The sequence below is a fragment of the Miniopterus natalensis genome, chromosome 6 (genome assembly GCF_054644295.1).
Source record: "Miniopterus natalensis isolate mMinNat1 chromosome 6, mMinNat1.hap1, whole genome shotgun sequence".
NCBI classification, from domain to species: Eukaryota; Metazoa; Chordata; class Mammalia; order Chiroptera; family Miniopteridae; genus Miniopterus; species Miniopterus natalensis.
The window spans coordinates 26,538,556-26,553,259 of NC_142086.1; the positions used below are offsets into that span (position 1 = coordinate 26,538,556).

General features: G+C 48.4%; 2 protein-coding genes across 6 annotated transcripts in view; one reads left to right on the forward strand and one right to left on the reverse strand.

The window, feature by feature from the left end:
* The window catches only part of CRYBG3 (crystallin beta-gamma domain containing 3), a 100,781-nt gene extending 97,330 nt beyond the window's left edge, over positions 1–3,451 (forward strand). Inside the window, exons 21-23 of one of the 2 annotated variants that reach the window (XR_015714664.1) lie at positions 396–555; positions 1,337–1,667; positions 2,974–3,451. Coding sequence is in view for 1 of the 2 variants with exons in the window: in XM_087818113.1 (XP_087674239.1) it covers positions 396–555; positions 1,337–1,422 (246 nt within the window). In the remaining variant the exon portion in view is untranslated. Of the gene's footprint in view, positions 1–395; positions 556–1,336; positions 2,861–2,973 lie in introns of those variants that run through there. The other variant, XM_087818113.1, reaches the window with a different exon arrangement.
* RIOX2 (ribosomal oxygenase 2) overlaps positions 1–14,704 on the reverse strand; it is a 33,682-nt gene that overhangs the window by 5,726 nt on the left and 13,252 nt on the right. The window contains exons 5-10 of one of the 4 annotated variants that reach the window (XM_087818118.1): positions 10,347–10,450; positions 7,685–7,787; positions 6,750–6,921; positions 4,644–4,732; positions 3,783–3,869; positions 258–1,024 (exon numbers count right to left, since the gene is read on the reverse strand). In XM_087818118.1, coding sequence (XP_087674244.1) covers positions 989–1,024; positions 3,783–3,869; positions 4,644–4,732; positions 6,750–6,921; positions 7,685–7,787; positions 10,347–10,450 — 591 coding nt within the window. In that variant the 3' untranslated portion in view covers positions 258–988. Of the gene's footprint in view, positions 1–257; positions 1,025–3,030; positions 3,380–3,782; positions 3,870–4,643; positions 4,733–6,749; positions 6,922–7,684; positions 7,788–10,346; positions 10,451–14,704 lie in introns of those variants that run through there. The other 3 variants (XM_087818116.1, XM_087818115.1, XM_087818117.1) reach the window with 3 other exon arrangements.

The window sequence follows — 14,704 nt, forward strand, 5'->3', positions numbered from 1 at the left end:
TACCATTTCCTCCCCTCAGCCATAAAGACTTTTTAAAAGCTTACTAAAATTATAATTATGCTGTATAGTATTCTTTTTAGATAAGACATAGTCACCTAATTCTGATTTGTTTACATGAAAGAAAAGGGGTCTGACTCGGGACTCGGCTCTCCCTCTCCAGAGCACGCGCTCGACTCCCCCCGCCCTGCACCTTGCCTTGGCCTTTGCCAAGCTCCAAGGGCCCTCCGTCCGCCTCAGTAACTGGTCCCCTGAGCCTGCACAGCCCAGCGGGCACACTTCTACCACCCCTGTAACTTCCCAAATAAATGTTCTCTTATAATTTGAAAAAGAAAAGGGACCCCATTCAACTGATTTCAGCCAGCATAGTCCTGCCAATGTATTTCTTAACCCTTTAGGCCAGTGACTTGTGCCTCGACGTGATTGGGGGCCGGGACACACCTGGAGCTAGAGTGGCCCTGTGGACCGAGCATGGGCAGTCCAGGCAGAGGTGGAGGCTGAACCGGAACGGCACCATCAGCTCCTGTCTCAGCGACCGGCTTGTCCTTGATGTGAAAGGTGGGCCCGGGGTGAAGCCCCGTGTGTCGTGTTTCTGGATTCCATTTTAAGTTAAACTTCCTCCTCCTCCTCCTGGGTAAAAGAAACCCTTATGTATCAGCGAAGTATTAAGTCATTTTAAATTATACTTGGAAAACGTTAAGATATGCTGCTTTAACAAAACCAAACCACCGGCTGTATGGCTCAAACAGAAAAAGCCTAAGGACAACGTCTAAGGTTTTTGTTCATCGGTACAGTTGTAAAATTTGTATTTGTTCATCCTATGATGTTTGGGATCAATTTTAAATTTGAACATCAAACCATAAAATACCATGTTTCTTAGAAGCACCTCTAACTTTTTGCTGTGACTTGCTGTCGTCCTTAAAAGCCATTAAAACTTGCAGTAGGTGCTTAACCTTGTTCTTTCATCCAGCAAGGTCAGGGCCGATATTGTTCAGGGCCGTTGCTTTAATTGGGTTAGTCGCAGCCACTGTTGGTGTAGAAACAAAAACAAAGTACCTGACACTCAGCCAGGGCTCTCGAGCGAGCACCCTGCTCTTCAGACTCGGCGACTGCGTAAGCGGGGTACCCCGGCAGTGCATCACCCCTCAGGTTTTCAGCCTGAGTCATGACCAGGTCCCATTGGAGGGGAACAGTAGCTAAGCCTGTTTAAACTCAGTTTCCCATTTCGGGCCACTCTGTAAATGACGTACTAATCCACCCAGACAGGCTGAACAGAGGCTTATGGACACTGAAGCACCTGTGAGAACAAATAACCTTTTCTTTGGAACTTCTATTTTAGGAGGAAATTATGACAAGACTCATGTCGTTGTAAATCAGCCCCTGGAGGGAGAAGAAACACAGAAATGGGACATTGAAATACTGTGAGGGACTCGGCAGCATCCCCAGAAAGAGCAAAGGGAGAAGCAGCGCCCTCACCTCCCTGGGAAAGGGAGCTGCTGGCCCCCACTCCTGGATCCGAGAAGGCGCTTTTAACTGACGCTCCCAGGTCAGACTGTCGCCGCTCTCCGCGGGAACAGCTCGGAATATTGTTGCCAGGTGTTCAGTGTTCCTGCGAGGAACACGGCATGGTTTCTGGGGAAGGTTCTCTTCCTGCTCGACCTCCAGTTTGGGTGAGCAAGTTTACTGAAATCTGTGTTCTCTCCAGTCCGCCAAATACGACTCCTGTTCCCGACAGCCATTATTTAGGACACTGGCATCATTATTTAGGGGCTGTCCTCCTGTGGTTGTTACTTCAACCCCCGTAGACATGGGGGTGAGTGCGAGGCCCAGGAAAATAGATTCCTGTAGTTCAGTCACACTTGTGCAAAAAAGTAATTTTTAGCAATATTTGAAGACATCCGATAAACCTGTTAAGCTGCTGTATTAGCTAAACCTCGAAGGTTTTCTATTGAGGCTTTTAGAACTGAAGCACCGTAAGGATTCGTACTTGTCACTGACCCCAGGGAGGGGCCTCAGCTTCATTGGGACAAGGCACAAACGCTGGAGCGTTTTCTGATGCCATCCTCTGCTCAGCCCTTCAGACTAACAAAGCACATGCCCTGTGACCATCCTTGCGCCCTCTGGGCCGCAGGACTCTCACCAGTGTTTCCTGTCCCAGTGCTGAGATCTCACCCTGGGGTTTTGCCTGATCTGCCTTCAAGAGTTTACTAAGATTGTTTCACCTACATATAATATAGTCAGACTTTTATTTGCCTGAAGTAAAGGGAAGTTTCACATGTTCAAATTAAAAGCAGGTAGTAGTTGAGAGTTTATCACTTTAAGTAAAAGTGGAATTGATTTTTCTGCGAAATGATAGAAAACTGTTTTCTACTCCCATCTTAAATAGCTTTTATTCAAGCAAAACCAGGTAGGATGCCATCTTGGACTTGGTTCCAAGTAATCATTGCCACCGTGAACTGTACAGTCCACATTTTGTCCTCCTGAGCTGGTTTTAAACTGACAACTGAGACAACTTCCCTTTAAGCCCCAGCTTTTGCCAAAAAGCAGGAAAACGTATGTTCTATTTTTATATAGAAAGATTAAGTTCTCCAATGGTATTTTTTAAAAATATCAACCTATATGCACTTTAGAATGTAAAATAACAATTGTTTAAACTCAAAGACCCACTATTTTGAGTACTTTTATAGAGACTTAGTCTTTCTGTGTAAATATTATTGGGGGGTCTTTTCCTTTAATCTCAGGCTCTTGTCATCTCTCAAGCAGCATCTATAAATCTCCCTACACCCACAGACACGAGCGCCTCGCATGAAGGTGGCCGTGTTATTTAATGAAACTCACAGGGGGAACTTTATTTTAAAGCGGGGGGGGGGGAGGGGGGGGCTTGTGTATACAAAAAGGTATGTATATTGTCATTGTAAAACAAAAAACAAGTTAAATTTTTTTTTTCTTCATGTTAATTGTTTAAATTTTTTCTAGAGCCAATGAGGCTCTTTAAAGAAGTTTCTTCCAAAGAACAAAGACAAAGCCAGGTAATGACTTTAAATTTAAATACCTTTATTGTCGTTGTGCCTTTTCTACCACACTGGATTAAATAAACTGGTCAAAAGTATGGTTCTGTCAGTTTTTAGGACACTCAGTAATTTGTCGTTCTTTCTTCCATGTACCTGTTAGTAGTACATATGGCCAGCAGGTAGGTCTCATGTTTGTGTAGGTGTATAAAGGCCTAGACTACCTGGAGCAAACACTCTGTCCAGAGGGACAACGCCAGGCTTTCCTTTTCCTCATCTGTAGCAAGTTTCAGGTCCTTGACAGAAATAGCTGAACTGTCCCAAATTTGCTTCAGTGCATCCACATGAGATAAAGGAAAGCGAAGTCCATGAGCCTAAAAAGGACAGACTGGTCAGACAGAATACTACGGGTGTCTCTGAAGCGACACTTTCATATAAACTCCCAACCCCTCCGTGAAGCATTATTTTTGATACCTACTTGTTTCAGAAAGGCCCAGCTATTCACATAACTTAGAGAACCACCCACTCCCGTACAAAAACACAGACTTCATGAAGGCCTCCTAGCAATGCCTCATAGGACGTTCCATCTTCCCTGCAGTCTCCATGTCCCAGCGAGTGTCTGTCCATCTCAGAACTGTGGGACCCGGTCATCCCCTCGCAGGGCTCCGCCTGCACGGCAGCCATAGACGAGCGCATTGCCCCTAAATCAGAGGTAACGGACTCCTCCCGGCCACCCCCGAACCGCGGGGAAAATGCTCGCTTTAGTCTGGAACAAACCTCAGCTTCCTCGTTTCCCATCATGTGTGTGCCTCTCCTGTTCTTTAAGGAATGGTAGATGTAAACCATCTTTTCCTGAGTTTCATCCTTTCAAAAGAAAAGCAGTAAGTTATCAGCAGAATGTCAAGGGCTTCGTTACTAGGAGGGTTTTCCAATAACGTAGGTCAACCCCAAGAAAAATCTCAAGGCCTCAGTGCTTAAGTGAGATTTATTGATGACTAAAGAATCGTATTGGCAAAAAGTTAGGATAGATGTGTGTATTGAACAGGTAAAACAGTACACCTGCTAGAGCATCTTCAGAAACAATTTAGTGAAAACAAACATTTATATAGCAACATAATGAAACCTGTACTTTCTTGCATCAAAATTTGACATTCCCAGGTATATAAAAATTTAAAATTTATGAAAACCAGCTATGTGATCTATAAAAACTTTCATTCCAATTACAGTAGCCTCCCAAGTGATCTCTACTTCCCTTCCCTCCTACACAGTGCAGTTCACTCTCTCCCCGGGCCTGTCATTCCCTGTCCTCTTAGATGAGGCTCGAACACCTGGGCCTCATATAGAATGTTTCTAAACTGATTGGTTATCATAGTAACTACGATTTTTTTAATGAAGGTGTGCAAAGACCAGGCATTAACCACTACGTGAGGGAATGAGAAAGGGCTCCGGGGGATGAGGGTGAACCCTCAGTGCCCACCAGGCAGGGACATCTGGAACAGCGAGGTCTGGGCAATAGCTGCTCTAAAGCCACAGCACTGAGCTGTGAGAACAGAGATTCCTACAGGGGAAGGGCAGGGGCACCTGAGACCCGTGTGGAAATGCCCTGAGGGGAGGAAACCTACCCCTCTGGATACTCACAGATGCCCCCTGATCTGGCATCACCGTGAGGACGATGTGGTCTCTAAACTGCAGCCTCACGACGCTGTCCAGCCTCGGCAACTGTCCACCTGGAGAATCCAGAGACAAAGCCAGTTTTCAGAAGTGGAAGCCAGCAGGATCCAACTTGTTTGCAGGTGCAACTGTTTAAGGAACACATTTGCTAACAATCTGCAGTGAATCCAAACGTGGGGTGCCCCTCCCACTCCGGTGTTTGCTTGCGCTGACGTTTACAGTGACGTTGACGTATAGTTTACATCCTTATGGAGCCCGTTCTCTCATAGTGAAGACAGACATGTAGTAAGATAACAGGAGTTGATATGTACATTAAAGAGAAATAGAGACAGGCTCCTGCCCTTCTACACAGAGCTCTCGTCTCCAGTTTCTGTCCTCTGTTGCTGCTTCGTCTACACGTGGACTCCAGAAGGGACACCTGAATCCAGATTGCACCACCCCACCCACCTATTACTAGCTGCGTGACGATGGCAAATTGTTCAGTGTGTGTAGGTCAAGCAAGTGTCATGTAAAAGCCGCATAGTAATGCTCATGGGAGGAAAAAAAATACTTTTCCAAATTGGAAAAAGCAGCCTTAAAGGCTCATCTTTCTTGAGAAAAGACTTACAGGATCATAGTTTACTGACTGTAATGGCTAAGACAAGGAAAACTAGAAAAATATTCTGACCCATCAACTAATACTTAGAAAACTCTGTTAAGTATTAAAATATGTGCAGGTAGCCCAGCCGATGTGGCTCAGTGGTTGAGCATCAACCTACGATCCAGGAGACAGGGGTTCAATTCCCAGTCGGGACACATGCCCGGGTTTCAGGGGGAGGTGCAGGGGGCAACCAATCAATGATTCTCTTATCATTGATGTTTCTCTCTCCCTCTCTCTTCCTCTCTGAAATCAATAAAAATAGATTTTAAAAATATATGTGATGGTAAAACATTTATTCTTTTGAACAGATACAATAAAAATTCCTAAACTTCCCCCAAAGATATAATAAAAATATAAATAGAATCATTGTTAGAAGGGATTGTTTATTCCAGTGGTTCTCAACTGGAGATAAATAAGGCTTTTATAAAAGTTAGTAAAAATTATACTTTCACTCAACGCCACTGAGACAGAGGAAAGCAGCCTGAGCGCGGCCTGGCCCACAGCTCTCGAGAACATCAGGCAGGCGGCTCCACAGAGACCAGTTAATACACAGGCCGGTCTGACTGTGAGAGATGGAGAGAGAAGCAGGACCACTGCATGGTCATGTCAGGACTCAGGCAAAAGAACACCGTCCAAACTGCACAAGTGACCAGACGGCCCCTATCCTGGCTGCTGTTGCTTTACCAGTTGTCACTTCAGCCTCATTTCAGTCCTGCTACTGGGTCAGATGTACGAGACCCAGTCAGAATCCCCCTACTTCCTGACAGCATTCATCCCAGAGCAAAGCCCCGCTTCATACCCTCCTGAACATCACCCAACTCAAGCCCCTTTACTGAGAGTGCCCACAATTCCCAGCAGAGTGTGGTTCTCTACGTTGCAACCGGTCAATAAACCCGACTTCGACCACAGGAGTGTGTGTTGCTGGTCTTTGCTATAGGACATGAAAATCACCATCCACCCAGATGTGTGTTAGGTCATTTGCAGCCTAAACCTGTCACAAAATAGTCACCTGGGACTTGGGGAAGGTCAGTGACAACCTTGGGCATATTCATATTTCACCAGCTGATGACAAACATTTTGCCCATCCCTGAGTTAATTCCAATGAGATCTCAATGTTTAAGGACTTAAAACTCCTGAAGAGGGTGAATACCAGAGGACCTATAAATACACATATTTCTCACCCCAAATCACAGAGCTTTCATTCCCCATTATGCTGGGGTGCAAGGTCTTTGCAAATGACTTGTGAGATGCAGGAAGCTAAAGCATGTGTACAGCATGTGCTGCCCAGCCACACACACTAGAGATGGATCCAGCTCCACATTAATTCTAAAATGCTTCAACTTTCCATGTGCTCAAAGAGAGGTCCACCCAGGAAAGCCTCCAAATACCCCACGTTAGCCCCTAACCACCCAAAAGAAAACATCAAGCTCCACCTGGTGTCAAAAGCTCTGCTCCGTCTCCCACGTAGTAAGGTGGGAGTCTGTTCATAACAAAATCCTTCTTCATGTCTGATGACAGCAGCTTATTGGTGCCTTCCAGACGGTCTGCAAGCGTCCTCAGAAAGCCACTCAATCTTCTTCTTGCAGCAGTTGTGGTTTCCACCTGCTAGAAACAGAGGGGAGTCCTGGCCCAGATTCCAGCAGAACTCAGCGCCTAGGTCCATCCCCAGAGCAGTTCCTGGTATAGACACAGATCCATGCCCCCCCAGGGAGGAGCTGAGGGAGACTAGAGCCCCTAAGAACAGTATCTCATTATGTCCTTGTAACCACTGTTCATCTTAAGATGCCTACTATTTGAAAAAAAAGATCCATTTTCAGGATTTTGCCTGGAAGGGGATCCCTGGAAATGAAGTCTTGGCTCTTGCCTTTCAGAAAGCAAGTCACTCTCCTAAGGTGACTGCTAAGGACAGTGAGAGCAACCTTTGCCAAATTCAGCACTGATTCACCCATCTTCTCAAATCCAGCCAAACAGAGGTGCTGTTTCCAATGTAAAACCGGGATGGACAAGAAAGCCGGGGAAGCAGCAGAGTCAGGCTCTCCCCTGGGCCCCTCCTAACGAGTAATCTTGCATTTGCTGCATCTACAGTTCTAGCCACGTCATGTATGCAGCCATTTCCTCAGCCAACATTCCCACAGCGCCTGCTCCTGCCGCCACGAAGGCTGCCTGCACAGCTCCGTGGGTTCTCTGGGTCACACAGAACGTGTGGCACTGCGTTCGTTCTGCAAACACCCAGCTCAGCAGGGTCAGCACGGAGAAGGGACAATGGCTGGCGTGAGAAGAATGAGCCTGGGGTCGCTCGGATGTCGGCCATGGCGGGGCTGGCCCGGCTGCGAGTCCCACTCCTTCCCCACCTGCCTTTCCCCCTTACCAGGAGTAGCTGCCGGGGGATGCCCGCCCTGAACGCTACGTCTTCCTTTGCGGCATCAAACACAAGCCCCGAGATGGTGTCCAAAAGGAAATCTCCCCACGAACTGGAACACACACCACCAGAAACAAAAGTAAACACACACAGAATATACAGAAACCACTGATTTCTAGTAAAGCCAAACGCTACAAAAAGAAGCTTCCGTCGCATTCCAGCCCCTCTGCCCAGGCATCCTGCGTTCATCAGTTTGACGTGACTCAGCATAAAAACCTAAGTGCTGGGTCACTCACGCTGTTCCCTCCCTCCCCTCTCCCAGCCTCTCCCAGGGAAGTTAGGGGCGGGAAGCTAGGCTTTATTCATGATTTCTCTTAAAGACAGCAGACATTTAAACACATGCTGTCATAAGGTAGAAAATTTAAGGGAGAGCTTTTTTAAAAAAAATACATCTTTATTGATCTCAGGGGACGGGAGAGGGGGGGAGAGAGAGAGAAACAGCCCCCAACCGGGAATCCAGCTGTGATCTCCTGGATCCTAGTTGACGCTCAACCACTGAGCCATGCCCAGCCGGGCCAAGGGACCAATTTTTTTTAATGTTTTTAACTGTAACAAATGTCTACGAGGAGAGCTTTGTAGAAAATTTTAACAGTCATTATAGGACCAAAAACTAAACTTTATGTACAAAACCCAAAAGCTATACATTTAGGTAACAGCAAGATCCCCGGACTGTGTAATTATCTGCAGTTACACGTTACATTTTCCGTCTCTCCTCATTAAAGAGTGGCACTCCTCAGTAAAACACCCATCAACACCAATTTCAAAAGAATCGATCTTGCAACTTGCTAAACTCTAGCAATGGTTTTACTGAGGCGAGTCAGTGTTCAATGACCTTTGCTTTCTCAGGGGCATTTAGAATTGGCTCGCCCCTAAAAGTGCCAGTGTGAGACACACACTCCGAGGGGTTGCTCTCTTTAAACATTTCTTATCTGTTTAAAATTTTCTTCTGTGTCACCAGCGGATCTATGTGCAAAATGGAAATTCACAGTATGACTTCTGCTTCTCACTCAGTAAGCAAATTAACATGTTTATGCTTCCCTCCCAGGCAAGTGGCAAAGAACAAAAGCCACATGAGAGCACTTTCCCCAAGACATCCACTACCACTGGGTGCCGTGGGCCCCCCCCCATGACTTAATATGCCCCCAACCTCACATCCTTGATTGAACTTCAACCTGGGGGACACATGCAGATCTTTCAGCCACACAAAACCACCTCTTCCTCTGCAGGGTCACAGGTGGGAGTCATGCGGCTGGGCTCCCGGAGGACTTTAACCGCAGTTAAACAGAGCTCTGTGCTTTCTGAGAGTCAGAGTGGATCTTGGGCCTTTCCTGAGTTTGGGGATAATACCTCTTAAGGAGCTCACTTTGGTAAAACAGCCCATTCACCTGTTGCTGTCCCACCCAACAGGCCCAATGTTCCAACATGCTACCCTAAAGGGGTGTTGGGGAGAGGCCCCCAAGCCCTCACCCTGCCACAGCGCCCTAAGGAGCACCGGGCCACCTCCAGGGTGCGGTGGTCCTTAAGTTATTTTCCCCCTTCTAGTCGGGCACCACTGACAGACCCGTCCAGCCTAGACAGTGGTCATGGTGCTATCCACAGCTCTGCCCCAGCCCCAGCCGACTAGAGAAGGGCAGGGTAGGACCCAGGGGCAGGCTACCAGATCCCCATTCTCAGGACTGGGAAATGGCAAGTCAGACACTTAGCAGAAGCACAAGCTAATGGGTTCAATGGGACGGGGAGGTGGAGAAGTGATGCTGGCTCATAATGAGCCAAAGTTGTGAGTAAACAGAAGCTGAGGAAGGAAAACAAGGGAGAGAAAACCAATTACTAGAAAGCCAGCTGGTGGCGGCAATGAGAAGTGAAAAAGGCCAGAGAATCTGGGAACGGGAGAGTGGCTGTACTCGGGACACCAGAAGACACGTGGACATTCACGTCCAAACTACGTGGCTGCCAAGGCCCAGAGCTCCTTTGCATTCAGGATTAACTTCTGGTTCCAGCCTCCCTGTGGCCTGCCCTGCTCCCAGTTCCTACAGCCCACTCCCTCAGTGGTCTCTGCTCTTCTCAGGAGGTGGCCTCGTTGACTTTCCATTCCTCGCTATGCAAGGCAAGTAAACAACAGGCATTTTTCCTAAAGGAAGCCCCGCCTCGGGCCAGGCTGCAGCTAGTTCCTGCAGTGTCTTAACCACCAGGTTAATTTCACACTGAAATGCCAGAGAAGGAAGCAGAAGCAGAGGTATGCTTACAAACTTGTTTTGCAAGTTACAGCTTTGAAGGTAGGAGCCTTGCTGTCCCTTGGGCCAGGGCCGTCCTCTCCTACTCTGACCTTCTGACCCACCTTCTGATTCATCCTTTGAGTGTCAAGCCATTTCGGACTACAGGAGCCTGAACTTGGGAAATCCCCAGGGTTACAGAGCCAGTTTCGTGACATTCCCAGAGGAAGGGCCGGTGGGCCAATGCACAATGGACACTAAAGGAATATGAAGTCAGCCAAGGAGCCTGAACCCCCCCCCAGGCCTGGATAAGTGCAAGGGTAGAGGCCAACTCCCTCGTGTCCTGCGTGACCACGGCCAGGAGCTGTCCCAGGACGCCAGGCTGGGAGGCAGGTGTTCACCTGTTCTGGTAGGTGCTGATGGTCAGGTGAGTGGAGTGGGCCAGCCCGGGCGGTGTGTCCGCTTGGTGAATGGTCCCTCTGGGGAAGTACAGCAAATCACCAGGCTGAAGGGAGACACAGAAAAGGGGAGAGCTAATAAGCACAGCTTCTCAGTCCTGTGTTTTACGGAGACAAATACAGTGGCTTTGAGTTTCAGGTCTCCCTTCTAGAAACCTCTGGCTAGTGTGCAGGGTCCTGCGGGCTCAGCTTCACTGTGTCTGTGAGGCTGTCACTGTCACCCCAGTCCTGGCGAGGCGCTCAGTACCTGAAGCCACTTTCTTTATTCACAAACTAAGACCAGATCTACCTGAAACTATGCTGCCCAGACCTCGGGATCAAGGAATTGATGCTTGGGGCCTGGGAACCCTGCTCCCTTCTCCACCCTTTGGTGGTGCCTGGAGAGTAAGAGCTTTAGAGCCACACAGCAAATTACCTACCCTCCTGAAGCCGGTTTCTTTATCTCTAAAGCGGATTTGGCAACAGCTCCAAATCTCACAGGATTACCTTGAGGGTTAAAGGAGATGCCATATCCAGAGCTCTCGGGGAATGGTGGGTGTGGGGCTGTGTTATAACTACTGTTTTACCCGCCAGGCCCTGACAACGTGTGAGCTCTTCCAGGCAGAGTCTATATCCGTCTATATTCCCAGAAGCTAGACTACCAGAGCATCCAGCACACAGGACAGCCTCAAGAAATGTGTCAATCAAAGGATGAAACACCATATAACCCTTCACCTGAAACTAAAAACTAGACGGAAGTAAAGATCAGGCACTTCCTTGGGAAGGTGAGCCGCCTCCACCCTGCCTGGCTCTCTCTCACGCCAGTGGACATAAATACCGTCCCCAAGTCACTCCTGCCCTGAGCTGCCGCCTCCCTAATGCCCCAGACCAAAGACACTCCGTGTAGCAGCTGCCAGAGGAGAGGAGAGGGGCTCCTGAGAGCCGCTTCTCTCCTGTGTGCAACCACGGGAAGCAGTCTGGCTCACTGGTTAAGAGCATGGACCCTAGAGGGAGAGCTCAAAAAATATCAGATCTAAAAAACTGGTTTTTTAAATGTTAAGATTTGCCTTAAAGCAAGAAACAATATACAATTATTCATATTCAAAGAACTATCTTGGAGGCTTACTTGCCATGAACCAAACTGACAGGGAAATCGGCAGTTCGAGTACATAAATGCTTTCCTCATACCTAAAGCTAGCCTTGCTGGGTGTTCCGGGGCCAGCCCTCTGAATGAGGCCCTCACACAAACGTTTCATTAGTTCATTTATTTATTCATCCACAAACATCCGATTAACACTTCCCCTCCGCCCCCACCCCAGCCAGGCCCTGTGTCAGGCACTGAGCAAATCAAAGACCTGCCGTCGGGCGGTACTTCCAAAGAGCAGACAAACATTTGAGAAATCAGAAGAGATCATAAACACAGCGAAGACGCACTAGCAGAGGAAGGTAGATTAAAAAAAAAAAAGTAGCAAATAATGTCGAGTGGTGGTGAACACGCTGCAAACACAAATAAGCAGAGGAAGGGAGGGAGTGATGCTGATGGAAGCGGGGGCGGGCGTGCCTAGGGTAAGAGGTGCCGTTTTATCCCAAACAGTCAGTGAGAACTCGCTCTGCTCGCGGGACATCTCAGCAGAGACTGTAGGAAATGAGTGAGCCAGCCACTGACGCCTGCGGAGAAAGGACTGGGGCGGGAAGAGCAACGGCCGAGCTCCCGAGTCTGGGCCACGCTTGGCGCGTTCGCGGAGCAGCTGGGAGCCAGTGTGGCTCCGGGTAGAACATGAGGGTGGAAATGATGGGGGCGGGGGGGGGCGGCAGGCAGCAAAGGGGCCAGATTACAGGGCCTTCTAGGCTGTTCTAAGGATTTGGCTTTTACTCTGGGTTTATTACAAAGTCACGGGGGCTGTGGGAAAAAGTATACTGTATCGCAAAAGGATCATTATGGTTGTTCCGTCAGAGAAGTCTGCAAAGGGGACACCAGGTAGGAGGCTTTTGTATAAATCCACGTCCAAGGGCTTTGTCCTAAACAGGCGGGAAAGTAGTGACACACTTACAGAGAGGAGGAGCCGGGGGACAGGGTGGGACTTGATTTTGATTTGAGGAACATGAAATTTACCATACCTTTTGCCTTTCTGATGGAGACAGTACGTAGGCAGCTGGACAGAAGTCCAGAGTTTGGAGACGTGGACTAGAGATCTAACACACCACTTAAGACACATGAGTGTCGAGGGTATTTAAATCCTTGAAAGGGGCCGTGGATGGAGAAGAGAGGCCCAGGAAATGAGCCCTGGCCCCCTGACCTGCAGAGGTGGGAAGGCTGACTGGGGACAAACAGGAAACAGAACGACTAGCAACAGTCAGTAAGGGGGGAAAAGAACCGAGAGAGAGGGTGCACCCCTGAAACCGTGAAGGCGGCGAGTGTCCCAGGGTCAAATGCTGCCAACAGGCAGGCTAAGATGGGGGACTCAGAGCTGACCACTGTCCTTGTCGGCGTGCGGGTCACTGGTAACCTTGAGAAGGGGGGTTCTGCAGGAATGGTGGGAAGGAAAGCCTACAGGGAGGGGCTCCCGGGAGGAGAGGAGAGGAAACCAAGGGCACTGTGGCAGGGCCCCCAAAGATGTCTGTGTCCTAATCCCGGCACCTGTGGATATTCAGGTTTCATGGGCAATGTGAACGACGGTTGCAAACGGAATCAAGGTTTGCTGACGGAGATTCTGGATTATGCAGGTGGGCCCAATGTAATCACAGGGATTCTTAGCCGTGGAAGCAGGTGCTGGAAATGAGAACCAGAGAGCAGGAAGCATGAGAAAGACAAGGCTGCCAGCTGCTGGCCTCCAAGGTGCAGGGAGGGCCCCGAGCCCAGGAAGCAGGCGGCCCCGAGAGCTGGGAAAGGCACGGGAACTAACTCTCCCCTAGGGCCTCCAGAAGGAATGCACACCCCCTGGTACCTTGACTTCAGCCAAGTGAACCCCTTTGGACTTCTGAACTGTGGAACGTTAAGGTAATAAATTTGCGTTGTTGTAGGTCTCTGAGTTTGTGTTGGTCTGTGGTGATCTGATCTGCAGCAATATATTGACATATACCCATCTCTTCCAAGGAATTCACTGTAAGGGAGGCATCAAAGTAATATTTTTCAATCCCTACAACCTACAATGTAAATACTGTGGTCTCCGTTTTAATAAGGGAACTCAGATTTAAATAAATAACCTGCCCAAGGACACGCAGCTCCTAAGGGTCAGCAGATGGATTCAAACTCAGGTTTATCAGATGCCCAAGCCACACTGGAGTTCCCACTACAGGGCGAGTTCACCCCAAGATCCTGAGTCTGGCAGAAGTGCCACAGAGGCGGCCCCTGGAGTGGGGAGGGGAGAGCAGGGATCCCCGCAGCCCCCATGCCCACCCCCACCAGAGCGAGTCAGCTTTTCTATTTCAGATACTGGGCATTTACGCAAAATCTCATCTGAGGAGTTGCACGGGTTAAAGACTCTCATGTAACAGACATACAACTGGAACGACCCTGCAGCACGTGCTGTGCTGCTCCTTCCAGGAGATTCAGGGCATCTCCTAATGGACTGTGACCAGGCCGGGGGTGATTAATGGGCACTGCTCCATCTGCTCGTTCCCACACCGTCTGTCTTGAAGACCACTGTGCAGCCCGGCCCTCTCGGGCAGCGCGAGTAGCCGGTCACCAGTCTGGGTAACTCAGCCCTGCCTCAGAGGCCATGGATGGCTTAGTCTTCGGCCTAAAAGTAATTAACAAGGAGCCTCAATAGACATGCTTCTCCAAGACCAGGGCTTGCCAAACTTTCTGTAAAGGGTCAGATAGTAAATATTTGTAAATATAGTCTACCCTGCGGTGTAATGTGAACGCAGTCCTGGACTGGACTTCAGGAATGAGTATGGCTGTATTCCAATAAACTTCATTTATGAAAACAGGCCTCAGGCCATATTTTGACCTATGGGCCATAGTTTGCTGACTGCTGACCAAGAGCATAAGGAGTGAAAGGCATCTTTATTGTTGTGTTTAAGTCTCCTACAGGCACCCACCCTAAAAAGGGAGATCATTCCCCCAGTAATTGGTAGGCGGGCAAAGATTCTAAAATCAAGAAAGGGCCACAAGGCACTGAGCAAGAACTGGACACTAATTATAACTTCAAGATGCAAGAGAAGACAAAGCAGTAACTATATGCAAGTATATCAGGTAGGCAGAATCTTTGAAATGGTTCGAATTAACTATTATCTTATTGACACTGAATTTATGTTTTGTAGGAAAAGGTATAAAGTTTAATGATGAAGGTTTTTTTTATCCCTTTAAGACTTCTTCT